At 53.6% G+C, this 13128-nt stretch overlaps 4 protein-coding genes across 4 annotated transcripts; 2 read left to right on the top strand and 2 right to left on the bottom strand.

Moving 5' to 3' along the window:
- Positions 1-106: 106 nt before the first annotated feature.
- QC763_501520 (uncharacterized protein) lies at positions 107-2299 on the top strand (the record flags this gene model as incomplete). Its single annotated transcript, XM_062912750.1, has 2 exons — positions 107-1729; positions 1751-2299. 2 exons carry the CDS (start codon positions 107-109, stop codon positions 2297-2299), a joined length of 2172 nt encoding a protein of 723 aa, XP_062763904.1.
- An 817-nt stretch (positions 2300-3116) lies between these two features.
- PHO89 (Na+/Pi symporter) lies at positions 3117-6754 on the bottom strand. The gene is made up of 3 exons (XM_062912751.1): positions 5187-6754; positions 4783-5109; positions 3117-4722 (listed from the first exon to the last, which is right to left on the bottom strand). The coding sequence occupies exons 1-3, from the start codon at positions 5260-5262 to the stop codon at positions 3356-3358; spliced, it is 1770 nt and encodes a 589-aa protein (XP_062763903.1). The 5' UTR covers positions 5263-6754; the 3' UTR covers positions 3117-3355.
- A 3549-nt stretch (positions 6755-10303) lies between these two features.
- Positions 10304-11448, top strand: QC763_0080680 (uncharacterized protein). The gene is made up of 2 exons (XM_062906103.1): positions 10304-10598; positions 10672-11448. The coding sequence occupies exons 1-2, from the start codon at positions 10391-10393 to the stop codon at positions 11439-11441; spliced, it is 978 nt and encodes a 325-aa protein (XP_062763902.1). The 5' UTR covers positions 10304-10390; the 3' UTR covers positions 11442-11448.
- Positions 11449-11863: 415 nt separating this feature from the next.
- QC763_0080670 (uncharacterized protein) lies at positions 11864-13128 on the bottom strand (the record flags this gene model as incomplete). Its single annotated transcript, XM_062906102.1, has 3 exons — positions 11864-12075; positions 12138-12713; positions 12822-13128. The coding sequence occupies 3 exons, from the start codon at positions 13126-13128 to the stop codon at positions 11864-11866; spliced, it is 1095 nt and encodes a 364-aa protein (XP_062763901.1).

Raw genomic sequence — 13128 nt, 5'->3', positions numbered from 1 at the left:
CCCTCCTCCCACCACTCCCCTCGGCAGCTTTCCTGCCGCCATCTCCGCTCCTCTCGCCGGCTCGCCCGCTGGTCCTCCCGGAGGACATCCTCACGACATCCTGGGGATGCTCCAAAGGGAGCAGACAGCCCTGGAGAAGAAGTTTGTGGAGGGGAAGAACGCCTGGGGGTACGCTAGTGTCCCCCATACCGACATTGTTCGGTATGGTGAGGTCCTCGCAAACCTCGCCACCGCCACCGCCACCAACGCCCCTGTCGCCCCGGCCCTGTCTTCCGTCTCCGCCGCCTCTCTCAACAGAGAGAGGGCGAGGCTCGCCGACTTCGAGAAGATCCTCCGCCAGAGGGAGAAGCGGCTTCTCCAGGCCGAGGTTGAGGCGAAAGCCTCCCTCGATAGCCTCGCCAGAGCCATCGAGGAGAAGAAGCACCGGCTCGCGGGTCTCGAGCCCCGTGAGGCGGAACTCCTCCAGCGGGAGGCTGTGGCTGTGGAGAGAGAAACCGCTCTCAATGAGCGGGAAGATGCCCTCACGGCTGGGGAGGACGCCCTCGACAAGGAAAAGGAGGATTTGGAGGTAAGGGAGAAGGCTGCCGCTGCTATTCTTGAGCAGCAGAAGATTGTCGAGACCCAAAAGGTCACCCTCCGGCTTTGGAGGGAGGATTTGGACGACGAGAATAAGGCCCTGGAGGCGAGGAAGAGGGAGCTGGAGGAGGAAGAGAAGAACCTGGAGGAGAAGAAGAGGGCCCTGGAGGAGAAGGAGAGACGTCCCCCGGAGGAGACGGAGCTGGGGAAGAAGGAAGAGGGGTTGAGGATGAGGGAGGAGGCGTTGAAAGAGAAGGAGAAGGCACTGAAAGAGAAGGAGGAGGAGTTGAAGAAGAAGAACAGGAATTTCGTCGCCGTCAACACCAGCCTCGTCAAGAAGGACATGGAGAACGCGGCAAAAGAGAAAGAGATCGAGAGAAGACTGGCCGAGATGGCGAAGAGAGAGGCTGCCCTCGACCCCCGGTCGGCATATCACAGCCTTCCCAGCGGCTGTCAGACCGCCCCCCAGTTCGTCGCCGATATGGATCAGCGGGTGGTGATCGGATACGACCTCGGCTGGCAAGCCGCTCTCCCCATCGGGGTTGAGCAAGGTCGTCGAGCCGCCGCCGCCCAGACAACAACGATGCATATCCAGCATCAAGAAACCGTCCTGGCCAGAATCCGGAATATGCTCGCCTGTTTTGGCGCAGAGAGGATGGATTTGGACGTTAGAAAGGAGTTTAAGACGCTCCAGTTAGTTATCAAATCCAACATCGACGTCGAGCGTATCCACGCCGACAGCATCGAGATGACTGCGGACGAGAGACTCGATGCCAGCATCCCCAAGCCCGGCAACAAGGTCTGGGAGTTTATCAGGGTGATGAAGATCGAATGTGGCTGCCCGGTCTATTACTACTTCCCCGCCCACCCCAAGTCCGGCCCTCAGCCCACGGCTGGAATTGTGAGGCCCGCCCCTCAGGGGGAAACTCCCCAGTCTTTGGCAGTGGCGCCGGTGACTATCGTGGGCAACACCTACAACCTCCCTCCCGGCGCCCGGGTCGTCTTCCCCACCCCCGCTGGACCCGACCCTGCCCTCCTCGCCGGACCAATCCCCTCCCTCGAGGTCACCGCACCCGGCGGCGTGAGCCGCACCATCACGGGGACGCCAGGCCCGAACGAGAGACGCCGTGTCCGTTCTGTGACCCCCTCCCCGGGAGCTTTACAGCCTCCCCCGAGGGCCGATACCAAGAGAGCCCGGTCTGGATCCCCCCCTCCGGCCCCGGCCCCAGCCCCGAAGAGAACCCGTGGTCGTCTCCCGAAGAACAAGAACGTGATCACCGTGACGACGGTGACGGACCCTCCTCCCGCGCGCCCTGGCCGGCCTACCACTGGTGGGCTGCGACCTCTGGCTGCTGCTCCCGCTCCGGCGGTTACGACGGCAACGACGGTGGTTGGTACAACCACAGCTCAGGAGGGATTTACCTCCTCAGCTTTTACCCCCGCCCCCGCGGCTGCGGCTCCCGCTCCCCCGACTGTAGGGGTTGAGCATGACGCTGATGATACCGAGTTTGATGAAGAGCAGGGCCAGGTGGTGGTCCAGAAGAATGAGGAGAAGAAGGCAGGTAAGACTGTACATGAACAGCTTGGAAGAGAAGATGCACGCGAGACTAACAATGACGAACAGGCCCCCGGAAATGTCGACGACGAGAACAAGAACGAGGATGAGGATGGCATGGATATACACCTCGCTGCTCCGGTTGGGTGGATGGAGCGCAAGAATTGAGCTGTTTTTCCGCCCGTGAGAATGACAGTAGCAGCACCAGGGACGTCAAGATATTTGGGGGGAGTTATTTGCCTTTTTCCCGGCTCGGTTTTGTTTTGTTTTTGGGACATACCCATGGTCAAGAAAGGTTCATATGGGCCTTTTTAACGGATTGCAAAAGTGGGTTTATTATGCACCAAAGGAAGCGGTATTTGGGTGGTTACATTCTGGTTTTACAATAGTCTGGGGAGTTATTTGCGTCTGGGCTTGCGTTTTGGGGGGTTCATTGCATTCGGTTTTCACATGATCTGGGGAGTTGTCAAACTGGCGGATTCATTGCCGTGTATTATATAGTTTTTATAATAACAGGGGCGGTGTATGATGGAAAAGGGGTTCTGAGTTGTCGATTTGGCTGCTTGAGTGTGTGACATGTTGTTTGGATGTGAATTGGCGTGAAAAAGGGGGTTGGCATGCCTTTAGATGGGAGTAGGAGGCGTGCAGTTGTGAGTTAAAGGCCTAAAACGGGGGTAAAAATACCCTCCGATGATAGTGAGAGGGCGTGCAGTGTTGCCAATCACAACGCCTTGTTTGATACGCGAATAGGCCTTTGTTTGCAATTGATATGCCTTTAGACGATAGACAAAGAGAACCATGGGAAGTGGCTGAGTTGAAGATGGGATGAACTTCAGACATGCAACTTTTCTTTATTGGTTGTGAGCTTGGGTGCCTTGACGGGGAGCTCTTAGGCATGGATGGAATCCGATAAGTGTTGTTCGGGGACAAAAACACATTCAAGAGGGCAGCAGCAAGATCGGTAGGAAGGAAGGAGAAAGTAGATGTGGCTTTGGAAGATCAGACAAAGCAAGACAAAAGTGGTAGGTACAGGTCCAAGACCATTTTTATTACTACTCGCAAGATATCCAAGCCTCCCAGGGGGTATTCTGAAACCGGAACCACAAACTATTATACTTCCCAATAATCACATCCTTCAACCAATGTGCAGATCCCAGCACTTTTCGAACCCACACACTCTCAAACAATCAAATCCAAAAGAAAAACGCCAAATCTAATCCCAATTTAACCAGAGTAGCCCCAGCGAGGAGCGTTGATGATGATGCCCATGAGGCAGCCAGAGATGATACCAGCGACGGGGAGAGTGATGAACCAGCCGAAGTAGATCCAGCCGACCATGCGCCAGTTGACAGTGCGCCAGGTGCCAGAGCAGAGACCGACACCGACAGTGGCACCAGTGATGCACTGGGTGGTGGAGACGGGGAGCTTCAAGCGGGTGGCAAGAATGACAGTGATGGCAGAGCCAAGCTCCATGGAGAAACCACGGGATGGCGACTGGAGGGTGAGGCGGTTACCCAAGTTCCTCATGATGTTATAGCCATAAGTCCAGATGCCGAGGACGAGCATGGCAGCGCCGAAGCAGAGAATCCAGGTGGGAACGGCAGCCTTGCCAGTTTCGGGGAGTACGCCGGAGTTCCAGATCTCGAAGACGGTGGCATAGGGACCGATGGCGTTAGCGATGTCGTTGGCACCGTGGGTGAAAGAGGCAGTGGCGGCAGTCATGACCTGGAGGAAGCTGTACATGTATTCGGCCTTGTTGTCGTAGCGAGCAGCGTGGGCGTGAATCTCCTCGACATCACCAGCGAGGGCGCTCTTCTGTCCAGCAAGGTTGACAACATCCTGATCGATACCGTGGAGGAAAGCCCACTTGATGCCGTACCAAACAACGGGCAAAGAGTACCACTTGCCTTCGGGTCTGCCCTTGAGGAGCTTCTTGTGGGGCTTGCGGAAGTCGGAGGGCTTCTTGCGGCGGACAGGGGCAGCGGCGTCGTTGCCAGAAGCACCATCGGTAGAGTCGGCGGCGCCAACAGTCTTCTCGGGGAGCGCACCGGCGGCAGAGATCTCGACATCACCACGCTGGGCGGCCTTGGTGGCGGCGAGCTCATCCTTGGGGCTGATCTCCTGGACAGGCTCATCCTCATACTCGTCGTCGGGGTTCTCAGGGACGGGGCCGCGGCGGAGGAGGAGGAGACCGAGAGGAATGTGGTACCAGCGGAGCTGCCAGTCGTCGAGCATGACAACGCGGTAGAGCCAGGGCATCAAAGTGACGCACATGAGAAGGGCGAAACCGACACCGACGGCAACAATGACACCGGGGAGCTGGGAATCAGTGAGCTTGACCTCGTAGTTGCCACCCTTCCAGAGAAGCAACATGGTAAGGAGCGCCGCGGCGAGACCGAAGTAGACTGGCACGTAGATGAAGGCCTTCCAGACGGGGTTCTTGCGAAGCATGACGCCATACTTGGTGATCAAGAAGATGATGGAGGCGAAGATAGCGGAGAGACCAGGAGCGATGATCCAGGCGAGGAAAACCTGGACGACACCAGAGTTGATGGCACCAGTACCGGGACCCTTGCCAACCCACTGGACACCTAGAGATCACCAAGTTAGCGGCCTGTCAAAAAGGTACCCGAGAGCCTGGTCAGCCTTACCATCGGCGCCAACGGCGGCAACACCCATGCCAATGACACCACCCATGATGGAATGGGTGGTGGAGACGGGAAGACCAATCTTGGTAGCCATGGTGAGGTAGATGGAAGAAGCGGTAACAGCGCAGACCATGCCAAGCATGAGAAGAGCGGGATCATCTTTGAAGAGAGCCGTGTCGACAATCTTGGTGCGGATGGTGTCGGCAACGCGGGCACCAACACCAACGGAGCCGGCAAACTCCATGATAGAGGCGAGAACCATGGCCTGGAGGTAGGTCACGGACTGGGAAGCCACAGAGGTGGCCCATGAGTTGGCCACATCGTTGGCACCTGGAGGTGAGAGAGAGAGCTGGTTAGGAGCTGATATCAAGCGGTGGTGATGGTTGCATGTTGGTGTATCAACTCACCAATGTTCCAGGCGTCGAGGCCTGCGAAGATGGTGCCAATGGCGAAGAGGTAGTCGAATTGGTGGAGGACCGCCATTGTAGTTGGACGGTGGATGTCGCGTGCTCAGAGACGAGACTGCGAAGGTTGTTGTAGCGGGTGGCTGATCGACCTGTTGAGGAGGGATGCAGAGTCAGGAGGAAACACAGGTTGTGCCGTCTGTATTTAACCAGACGGACATATGGAGAGGCGATGGTCAGCGCAGGGGGACATCAGCCAGCGGTGGCACACACGTGGGTTGGCTCTTCGAGCTCTTCTGCTGTTGTCGAATGAATGGTTCTGGTTTTTTTGCCTCTCCCCACAGTACTGGTGCCTTGGCGAAAACAAGACCTGCTCGCCTGCTGCTTCTGCTTGCATCGGGGGGGGGTGGTCGAGATGCTGGTCGGGACAACCTGGTGGGTGGGAGGTGCTGGAACCCTTGCTGGAGGGGTGGGCCTTTGACGGCGGGGGGGCACTGGGGCTTGGCGGGTAGAGCCGATCGCGCTTCCAGGCCTGTCTCCCTCCATCCTTGTTCCCATCCAACCCACACGCGTCCGAGACTTTTTGTCTCTTTCTCTGACATCCAACTCGTTCCTCCCTCGGTCAGAAGAAGAGGCAAGGCTGGCAGGCACTCTCTGATGTGCGTGATGTGAGACGTCGCAATGAGTGGTTCCATTTGGTCCCCGGAGAGGGGAGGGGAATACGCATATCGCAACCCTCCCGCTGTCTAGCCTTAGCGAGAAAGATCCGTTTGTGTATCTTGGCTGCATCATGTACAAAGCCGATAGATGGCGGATGTAGTGTATATACTAGGGCAGTGGACATGTGTGGGATATGCACTCGAAAGAGAGCACCATCACAGTATGTATGCGGTATGCTCGCGTGCCGCGTTCAAAAATGGAATATTGAACCTGTCCTCTTAGTGTGTGTAGTTCTATGCCGCTAGAGCAGATATCACCTGCCTAGGCAGTCGTCAGATACTAGTAGGTGAGAGAGGAGATGTCCGTGATTCCCCGGCCGACCGAAGCTCAACGAAGCCGTCAGCCGAGAATCTCGATGTTGGATGAACGGTATGTTTCGAAGTCCGTCCCACAAAAAAAGGCCAAGCACCGAGAAAAAAAAGCCAAACCGAGGAGTGACGGGGAGGGAGGCAATAGCGGGCGGATCATGGGAAAAAACGACACCGCTTCTTTTTGGGAAGAGAAATCCACCTCGGATCCATTGAAGAGGAGAACCCCACGGGGCCAAGCATTGGCAGGCTTGGCTGAGGGCGACGGAACAAGCGATCATCCTTATATGCTTGCATCATGGTTCGCGCGGGGACGACGACGTGCGTTTGGTGGGCTCTCGCAGCCAGTGAGCGCTGAGGGATGGCAATGTTCAGACAATGAGGGAAAACCAGCTTCGACGTTTGGCGTTCGAGATTTGACACACGTGGGGTTCAATCCCCCGGTCGCCAAGTCTCCAGGTCCCGCTCTTGGCCATGCGGGCGATGTCCTTGGGAGAGGTCAGAAAGTCTTGGCTCTATGAGATGATCCAATCGGAGTCTTTGTTTGAGCAACGTGCACGATCAAGAGGCTGATGGCGATAACAAGAGCCGGGACCTATTTTTGCGGGGTCTGGACCAACCAACCTCCGTCCTGGACTTTTGATATTCCATGGCTGTTCGAGACGAACCACCGGCTTCGAGATCGTCAGGAGCAGTGAGTGTCCCACGTTGGTGAGTGCCGCACACTTGTATGGACAATCAATGACCTACCACCACAGGGATGATGATGGAATGCTGCCTGTTTCCTTCCCCAGTTTGATGGTTGGCGCCCGTTACGATTTACGTCGGCGTGGTGGGCGAGGATGTCAGTCCCAGTGTTGGCTTCCCAAGAACTTGGCAAAAAGGCTTATTGCTGTTCAAATTGCACCAAAAGTCTAAATCCCATATCGCCGAGAGAACGGGTGGCACAAGTGGTTCGCGGGGTTCAAGCTCAAAGTCGAAGCCAACCCCTGGAAATGGTACCCCCCATTCCATTGGTTGTTCCGTACTTATGTGGCAGGGTGTACGCTTACACCAGTCCAATCAGCTCCTCCCCATTGTGCTCGTGCTGGCTGAGCTCACGGGCCCTATCCCGTCCAGCCTGCATTGATGATACGTGGGGGGCAGTCATCAGTCTTCCCCGGAGATGAACCTCGGATGGTCTTGATTCCACTTTGGGCAGGCCCTTGAAGTGCTGAGAGCAAGGCTAGCAGAACAAGACATTTGTGGTGTGTTGACAAGTCGATAGCCATGTGTGAATGGCTTGAAACCTCCACTATCAGGTTGCTTTAGGCTCTGGGCGTTGCGTAACAGCATGGCTGAGACGCTGTGCTTCCACGCCCACGTGTGTTTTCATCCTCAAAATCCCATTCCGGCTCCGAAGGCGGCATCATGAGTGAAACAAGCATCTGCGCTACGTCCCTAGCCCGGCTGGGGATACCGGAATGGTATGATCGACGGCTCATGTCCGCGGGATGTCGCCCTTTACGATGTGCATGCCCGTTCCTAAACATCATGGGATGCAAGGTAGCGGGATATTACAGGAGAAAAAAAGTGGCATGTGAAGATGTCAAACCAGTTTGGTCACCGAGCTTGTTCAAAAGAGCTACCGAATGGAGATTAAGAGAGGTATTAGAGAAACTTTTGGGTGTATGAGAAGAGAGCTCTCTCGTAATGAGATCTCTGGCTTGATGTCCAGTCACCTCTCTCAACATCCCTATCCGTAGGTAGTTTCTCATGTCATCCAAAGGCTCTCATGGAGACCCAACACATGTGATGAATGTTTTTTTTCTCTTTTCAAACTCAGGGAGTCGTTCTATCCTCACCCATGCCGTCCCACCTGTGAACCAACACCACCACATTCAGGGTCCCGTCCACCGTAACATCCGAGTCTCGTGGCTTAATCAGAAACAGTGGATACAGCTGCAGTCTAAAGTCGTGCAATGAAGATCCCAGAGGGTATACCTCATGTCATAAGAAAAGCGTGGGCATCATGCGGTGCCTGACGCCTAGTCACTGCTTTTCCCACTCATCTCGTTACGCATAGTCTGCTCATGCACCGTGGCACAGGCGCCAGTACCAAGGCTCCGGGACTCTTCCCATTGTTGGATTGGCGGCGGGCGCCGAGTGAAAATTCTGAGCTGATGGTGAGGCACAGATGTGATGGTAATGTCTTGGACGAGAAAAGTTCCATCAGCAGCCGAATGGGCGAAGAGCGACCTGTTAGTGGGAGAAATCTGGAGCCAATGGTTGTTGAGCGTGACAGCCACGTGCACGACCCGCAAGTAGGACTTGCTGCCCTGTGGGAAAAGGTTGTGACAATTTGTCAGGCGTGAATGGCAAATAATTGGACCATGTTCGCCTTCATTAGTCGACACAATCGTGTTCTTTTTCTCTGTCTACCTATTGTGCTATTCAAGCTCACTTGTGGCAATTTGATGTATTCTCGTACGAAAACTCATGATTTGATGTGTGCTGATCAGTGACGTTAGTAATTGTGGCACGCTCGAGATTTGATAATAGTAGACGTTGACGGCAACCATGTACTGCTTTGAGACTTGCAATGCCACAATATGATCCTATGTCACCTTCTCTTATCGCAGCTGTTCTCGATTCACATTCGCAAATGCATGATGACAAGATTTGTAAGCAATTGAGATGCTTGTAATAGCGAGAACAGTCGATATACCCAGTTTAGTAAACTCTGAAATGACACACATGGATGTTTTTTTTTAATAACGAATAACGTTGATGGAAACATATATCTTGATTGATTTGATCATGTGAATGTGTGACGAACCCCTATCCAGAACCTCTGAAAGGGATACTGGTTGAAGGCACTTCTGAACAATCCTGGTTCGGTACAGCTAAACAGTGTACAACAATGGCTTGCCTCAATCACAGTAGTCTGAATACCAACGATTGCGGCTTGTATTGCATACTGCGGAATTGTCTATCTACACCAGCCAGTTCCTCCGTATATATAGACCTCGAGACCCTGAAGTGCTCATCGTGCTATGGCCCCGATCACTCCTAGCACATTGCATCCTGCAGAGTGCTCGTCGTGCTATGCCTTCGATCACCCCGAGCATCTTGCATCCTGCAGAGTGCTCGTGGGCCTTGGCGCCGTAGCACTCTCTGGCCAGCCCCAATTGGCTGTCTCCTGACTTTCCTAATGATTGGCTGGGGACGTCCTGCGTCCCACATACTGCGCGGCCTGCCGTTGGGTTAACTTGTGACATCACTCTTTTGTTGCCTCAGCTATCTAGGGTACCTTAATAGTTAGCTAGGTGATTACCCGTTAAACGATACTAGTCTTGTCCGCTCCTAGCATTTCGCGTTGCACTATCTTACTTGTGACAAGGATTGCATTGTGTCCAATGCCCCAAGGTTTATGGAGCGAGCGAAAGCCGTTAATGCCTCGGTGAAAACCTTGTGAAATATAAGGTTCAGTGATGAAAAGAATAATAGTGAACAGCATAGCTACCTAGGCACCTTTGTCTTCAGGTTTGATGTCCTTGTTTACCAGAGTGGAGCCAGCCCCTGAACCCCTGAACCCCTGAATTTTGAGCTTCACCTTGCAACAAACAAAAACCATCTATATGGGGACTTGTGGCTTTTACGGCTACTGATTGTCCCACTTTGATTCCAGATAGAATGAGAAGCGTCAGCAGATCGATCAACTTCCGCTAGAAAGCGTGTCAATACACGAGCCGCTGCGTATGTCGAGGCTCAATTACGCCTCAAGTACTTTACGTACTTAGTGTGATCAGTTATGCATATACGGTCCCTGAAATCACGCAGCTTGTTTCCAAGTCTTGACCAAATTCTCATCATAATGTGGACTTTAAAGGAATTCCCAATTAATAAGGGCCTTGCAGCGTGTGAATGGGTTAGGGTTCTTAGAGGCTCATTTACATAGCGCAGATGAAGTTCGGACTGATGAGCGGACTTGATGGAGGCGCTGGTTCGGATTGCCAGGTAGGTACCCCGCTTTTGCCACTGCGCGCAAAACAACTGTTGGTGGTCAGATATAGACTATAAGTACCCCCCAGGAGCCGCTCTTGTAGAAACCAAACCTCGCTGCTCGCAGCCATTGACATTGATCACCATCATCAGCAAACAGCACCCTCATCATCGCCAAGTTCCTGCATTCACAATATGGCCCGTACAAAGGAAATAACGAGGAGGCGCAGCGACAGTTTGGTGACCTGGACACGGTTCCATCTACCAGTTGAGCGAGAGTGGCCGACATGGGCGGTGGATCACGAGAATGTGCACTTCGGTCCACTGGATGACGTGACCGGTGTGAGAAAGGGATGGTTGGGAAGAATGGTGGAAGATCCTGAGCAGGCTGCCTATATCATCGGTAGCGTTTTTCCACTGCCACATGCGCAAAGGTCCTTTTAGAGCCCACGGCTAATCTGTCATTATGAATGTAGAGTGGGAAGACCTGGAGCACTTGAAACAGTTTCGGTCTTCTCCTGCATGCGCCGCGTTTCTGCAAAATCTACCCGAAAACGACCACAGTTTGCAACTTTCCAGAGACGGCTCCTCTTCAGAACAGAGCTCCTCATCTGTTGAAGACGCATCGTCATCCTCATCTCCAGCGTCGCGATTCCTCACATTGCGAGAATCCACCCAACGACCCAAGTCGGACGTGGAAGGCCGTGTAACCTTCAACGCATTCCTGGTACCACATAAACAAGGTCACGAGACCACACGGAGCGCGTACCATGCCCTGAGGGACGAACTCTGCAGTTTTCAACCACGCGGCTTTGAATTCATTGCAGGCACAGGTCTTCATTGGGAATGTTACATGAATACGTGGTTCTTCGCGCTTGAGGAAGATCAATGGGTGCAAAACAAGTTTGGGAAGTCGGAGCAAACGGATGAGAACACAGACGGTCGAACGGTCATCTGCGAGTTTCACCTTTGGCCACAGGAATATGGTGCCACGCCGGAGCACGAAGAGGCATCGGCATCGGACCCGGAGGCGAAGGCGTCATGGAATGAAGCCGTGGCCAAGGTCATGCCTCCCGTTACCGCTTGGGTGCAAGAACGTTGGGATGTTTTGCCTTTGCCGTATTACGAGCCGCCCTATGAGCCTACTGAGGAGGAGCTTGAGCATCACCGGAAGCTGGAGGAGTTCATAAAGTATCACAGAGAAAACCCCAAGCCGGAGGTGAGGTGGTGTGGAACGCGTTTCTGATATTGTAGTTCAGCCTGAAAGTACCAATTCCATCTGTACACTCTCCCCAGGTAGGTATGTAGCTAGTTGTTCTGAATTAACAGCGGCCTTACAACGAGCTATTCTGAGCAACAGCGCGGTTTTCACACATCTGGTTAAATGTTTAACTTCGCCCAGGTTGACCTGGCTCACTGCTTTGTCCCTTAGGTACCTATTTGTCACCTGGTGGGTATATCACATGCAAGAGTGCAGTTCTTGTACTGAAGATGCTGGGTCCTCTTGCAGCAAAGTCCACAGTTCGAATCACGCCGCTGGTGCCCTGAGTTTCCTAGCATACCTAAAGAATGTATATAACTGTTCCTGACACCCAATGCTCTAAAAGCACATTTCTGTTTGTCCGCTCCAATGTCACCCTCATCAGACTCTACGCCACCTCGGTCCTATTACGGGGGTGGCGCTGTAGCCCCATAAACACGGTTGCTGCCGCTGCCAGTAACACTAAAGTCCCAGTTTCCCCCAATAGACCACGGTTCATTCCCATCTGGTTGACCCAACATGTGGTACATGTGGGCGACGAAGAAGACATAGTTTTCCGGGTTTCGCCGGGCTAGTCCAGATCTTCTTGATGCAAGGTCTAAAGCGTCAAGGAGAGGATCTGACATCTTCAAGTTAGTGTCTATGCTGAAACAGATCTAGATATGGATGCACACTGCTTACACTTTTCGGCTGGGCCCGACAAATAGTAATCGCCTCCCACAACGTGAAAGACCTCGTGAAGGAGCGTCGCGCTTTTGGGAACAACAAGGGCGAAGTTTGTGCCCTGTGCGATAAGATTGTTTGCATCCCTGTAGTTGTCTGGTTGTGTGCTTCCAACAAAGGCGTGTGGACAGATGATGACGCTTGCATGCTGTCTGTTAGGATCAGTTCCGGTGGCGCCGTCAGTCAGCAGCGGTTTAATGTGAGCAGTGGCGCCTAAATGGTTCCCTTGGCAGAAGTTACCACCCTGTTCATCGAAGTAATAGCCGTTCAGATTGGTAAAGTCACCAGCCCACCACGGCGAAGCACGTGCGTCCTTGACGAGAGCAGCGCGATAGCTTGGTATGTTTTCAATGGTGACTTGGTTGCCATTCTGATCTACTATGACCTGTCCATTGAAATCAAATGCTGGGCTGTTTGGAGCGCGAGGCACCAGGAAGGTGCTGTCGCAGTGGAGGTGGTTGTATGTGGAGTCGTAGAAGAAGTTGCCATTCTCCTGGTGGTGGTTCAAAAATTCATAAACGTGGGCGAGGTTATCTGGTCAACGCGTCAGTCCAGCTTTGTACGTGTGCTTCCCGTCGCCCTGTAGCTAACGTGGACCAAAGGGCTCTAGGGAGAATGAGGGTGTTGACGGTCAACACTTACCTTTAATATCATTGACAGCTTTTGGCGTAGCTCGCCCTCCAGTGTTCCTGATACCGAAGAACGTCGACAAAGCTCTGCGGACCCCGACATTTTGACGGTAGTTATCGATGGCGGTCAACGCTACGTCAAGGCTTTCGAGACTGTCTGAAAGCCAGACATCTAGCGTTGCCATTCGAGCCCCGCAGCCGCCATTGTTGGCGGCATTCCGCTCTACGTCGAAGATGTCGTAGATCTCTACTCCGACTGTCAGTGGCAGGAGAGTGAGTAGACACGCAATCAAAGATAAAATAAAAGATAGTGTTGCCAT

The sequence above is a fragment of the Podospora pseudopauciseta genome (genome assembly GCF_035222475.1).
Source record: "Podospora pseudopauciseta strain CBS 411.78 chromosome 5 map unlocalized CBS411.78m_5.2, whole genome shotgun sequence".
NCBI classification, from domain to species: domain Eukaryota; kingdom Fungi; phylum Ascomycota; class Sordariomycetes; order Sordariales; family Podosporaceae; genus Podospora; species Podospora pseudopauciseta.
Note: the sequence above shows the minus strand (reverse complement) of the source record. Positions and strands in the feature narration are given on the sequence as shown.

Excerpts from the sequence above, each read along its gene's own strand:
- QC763_0080680 (XM_062906103.1), top strand. The coding sequence starts at position 10,391 with ATGGCCCGTACAAAGGAAATAACGAGGAGGCGCAGCGACAGTTTGGTG. Across the intron at positions 10,599-10,671 it reads GCAGGCTGCCTATATCATCG|AGTGGGAAGACCTGGAGCAC; the intron begins GTAGCGTTTTTC and ends TTATGAATGTAG.
- PHO89 (XM_062912751.1), bottom strand. The coding sequence starts at position 5,262 with ATGGCGGTCCTCCACCAATTCGACTACCTCTTCGCCATTGGCACCATC. Across the intron at positions 5,110-5,186 it reads CCTCGACGCCTGGAACATTG|GTGCCAACGATGTGGCCAAC; the intron begins GTGAGTTGATAC and ends TCTCACCTCCAG. Across the intron at positions 4,723-4,782 it reads TGCCGCCGTTGGCGCCGATG|GTGTCCAGTGGGTTGGCAAG; the intron begins GTAAGGCTGACC and ends GGTGATCTCTAG.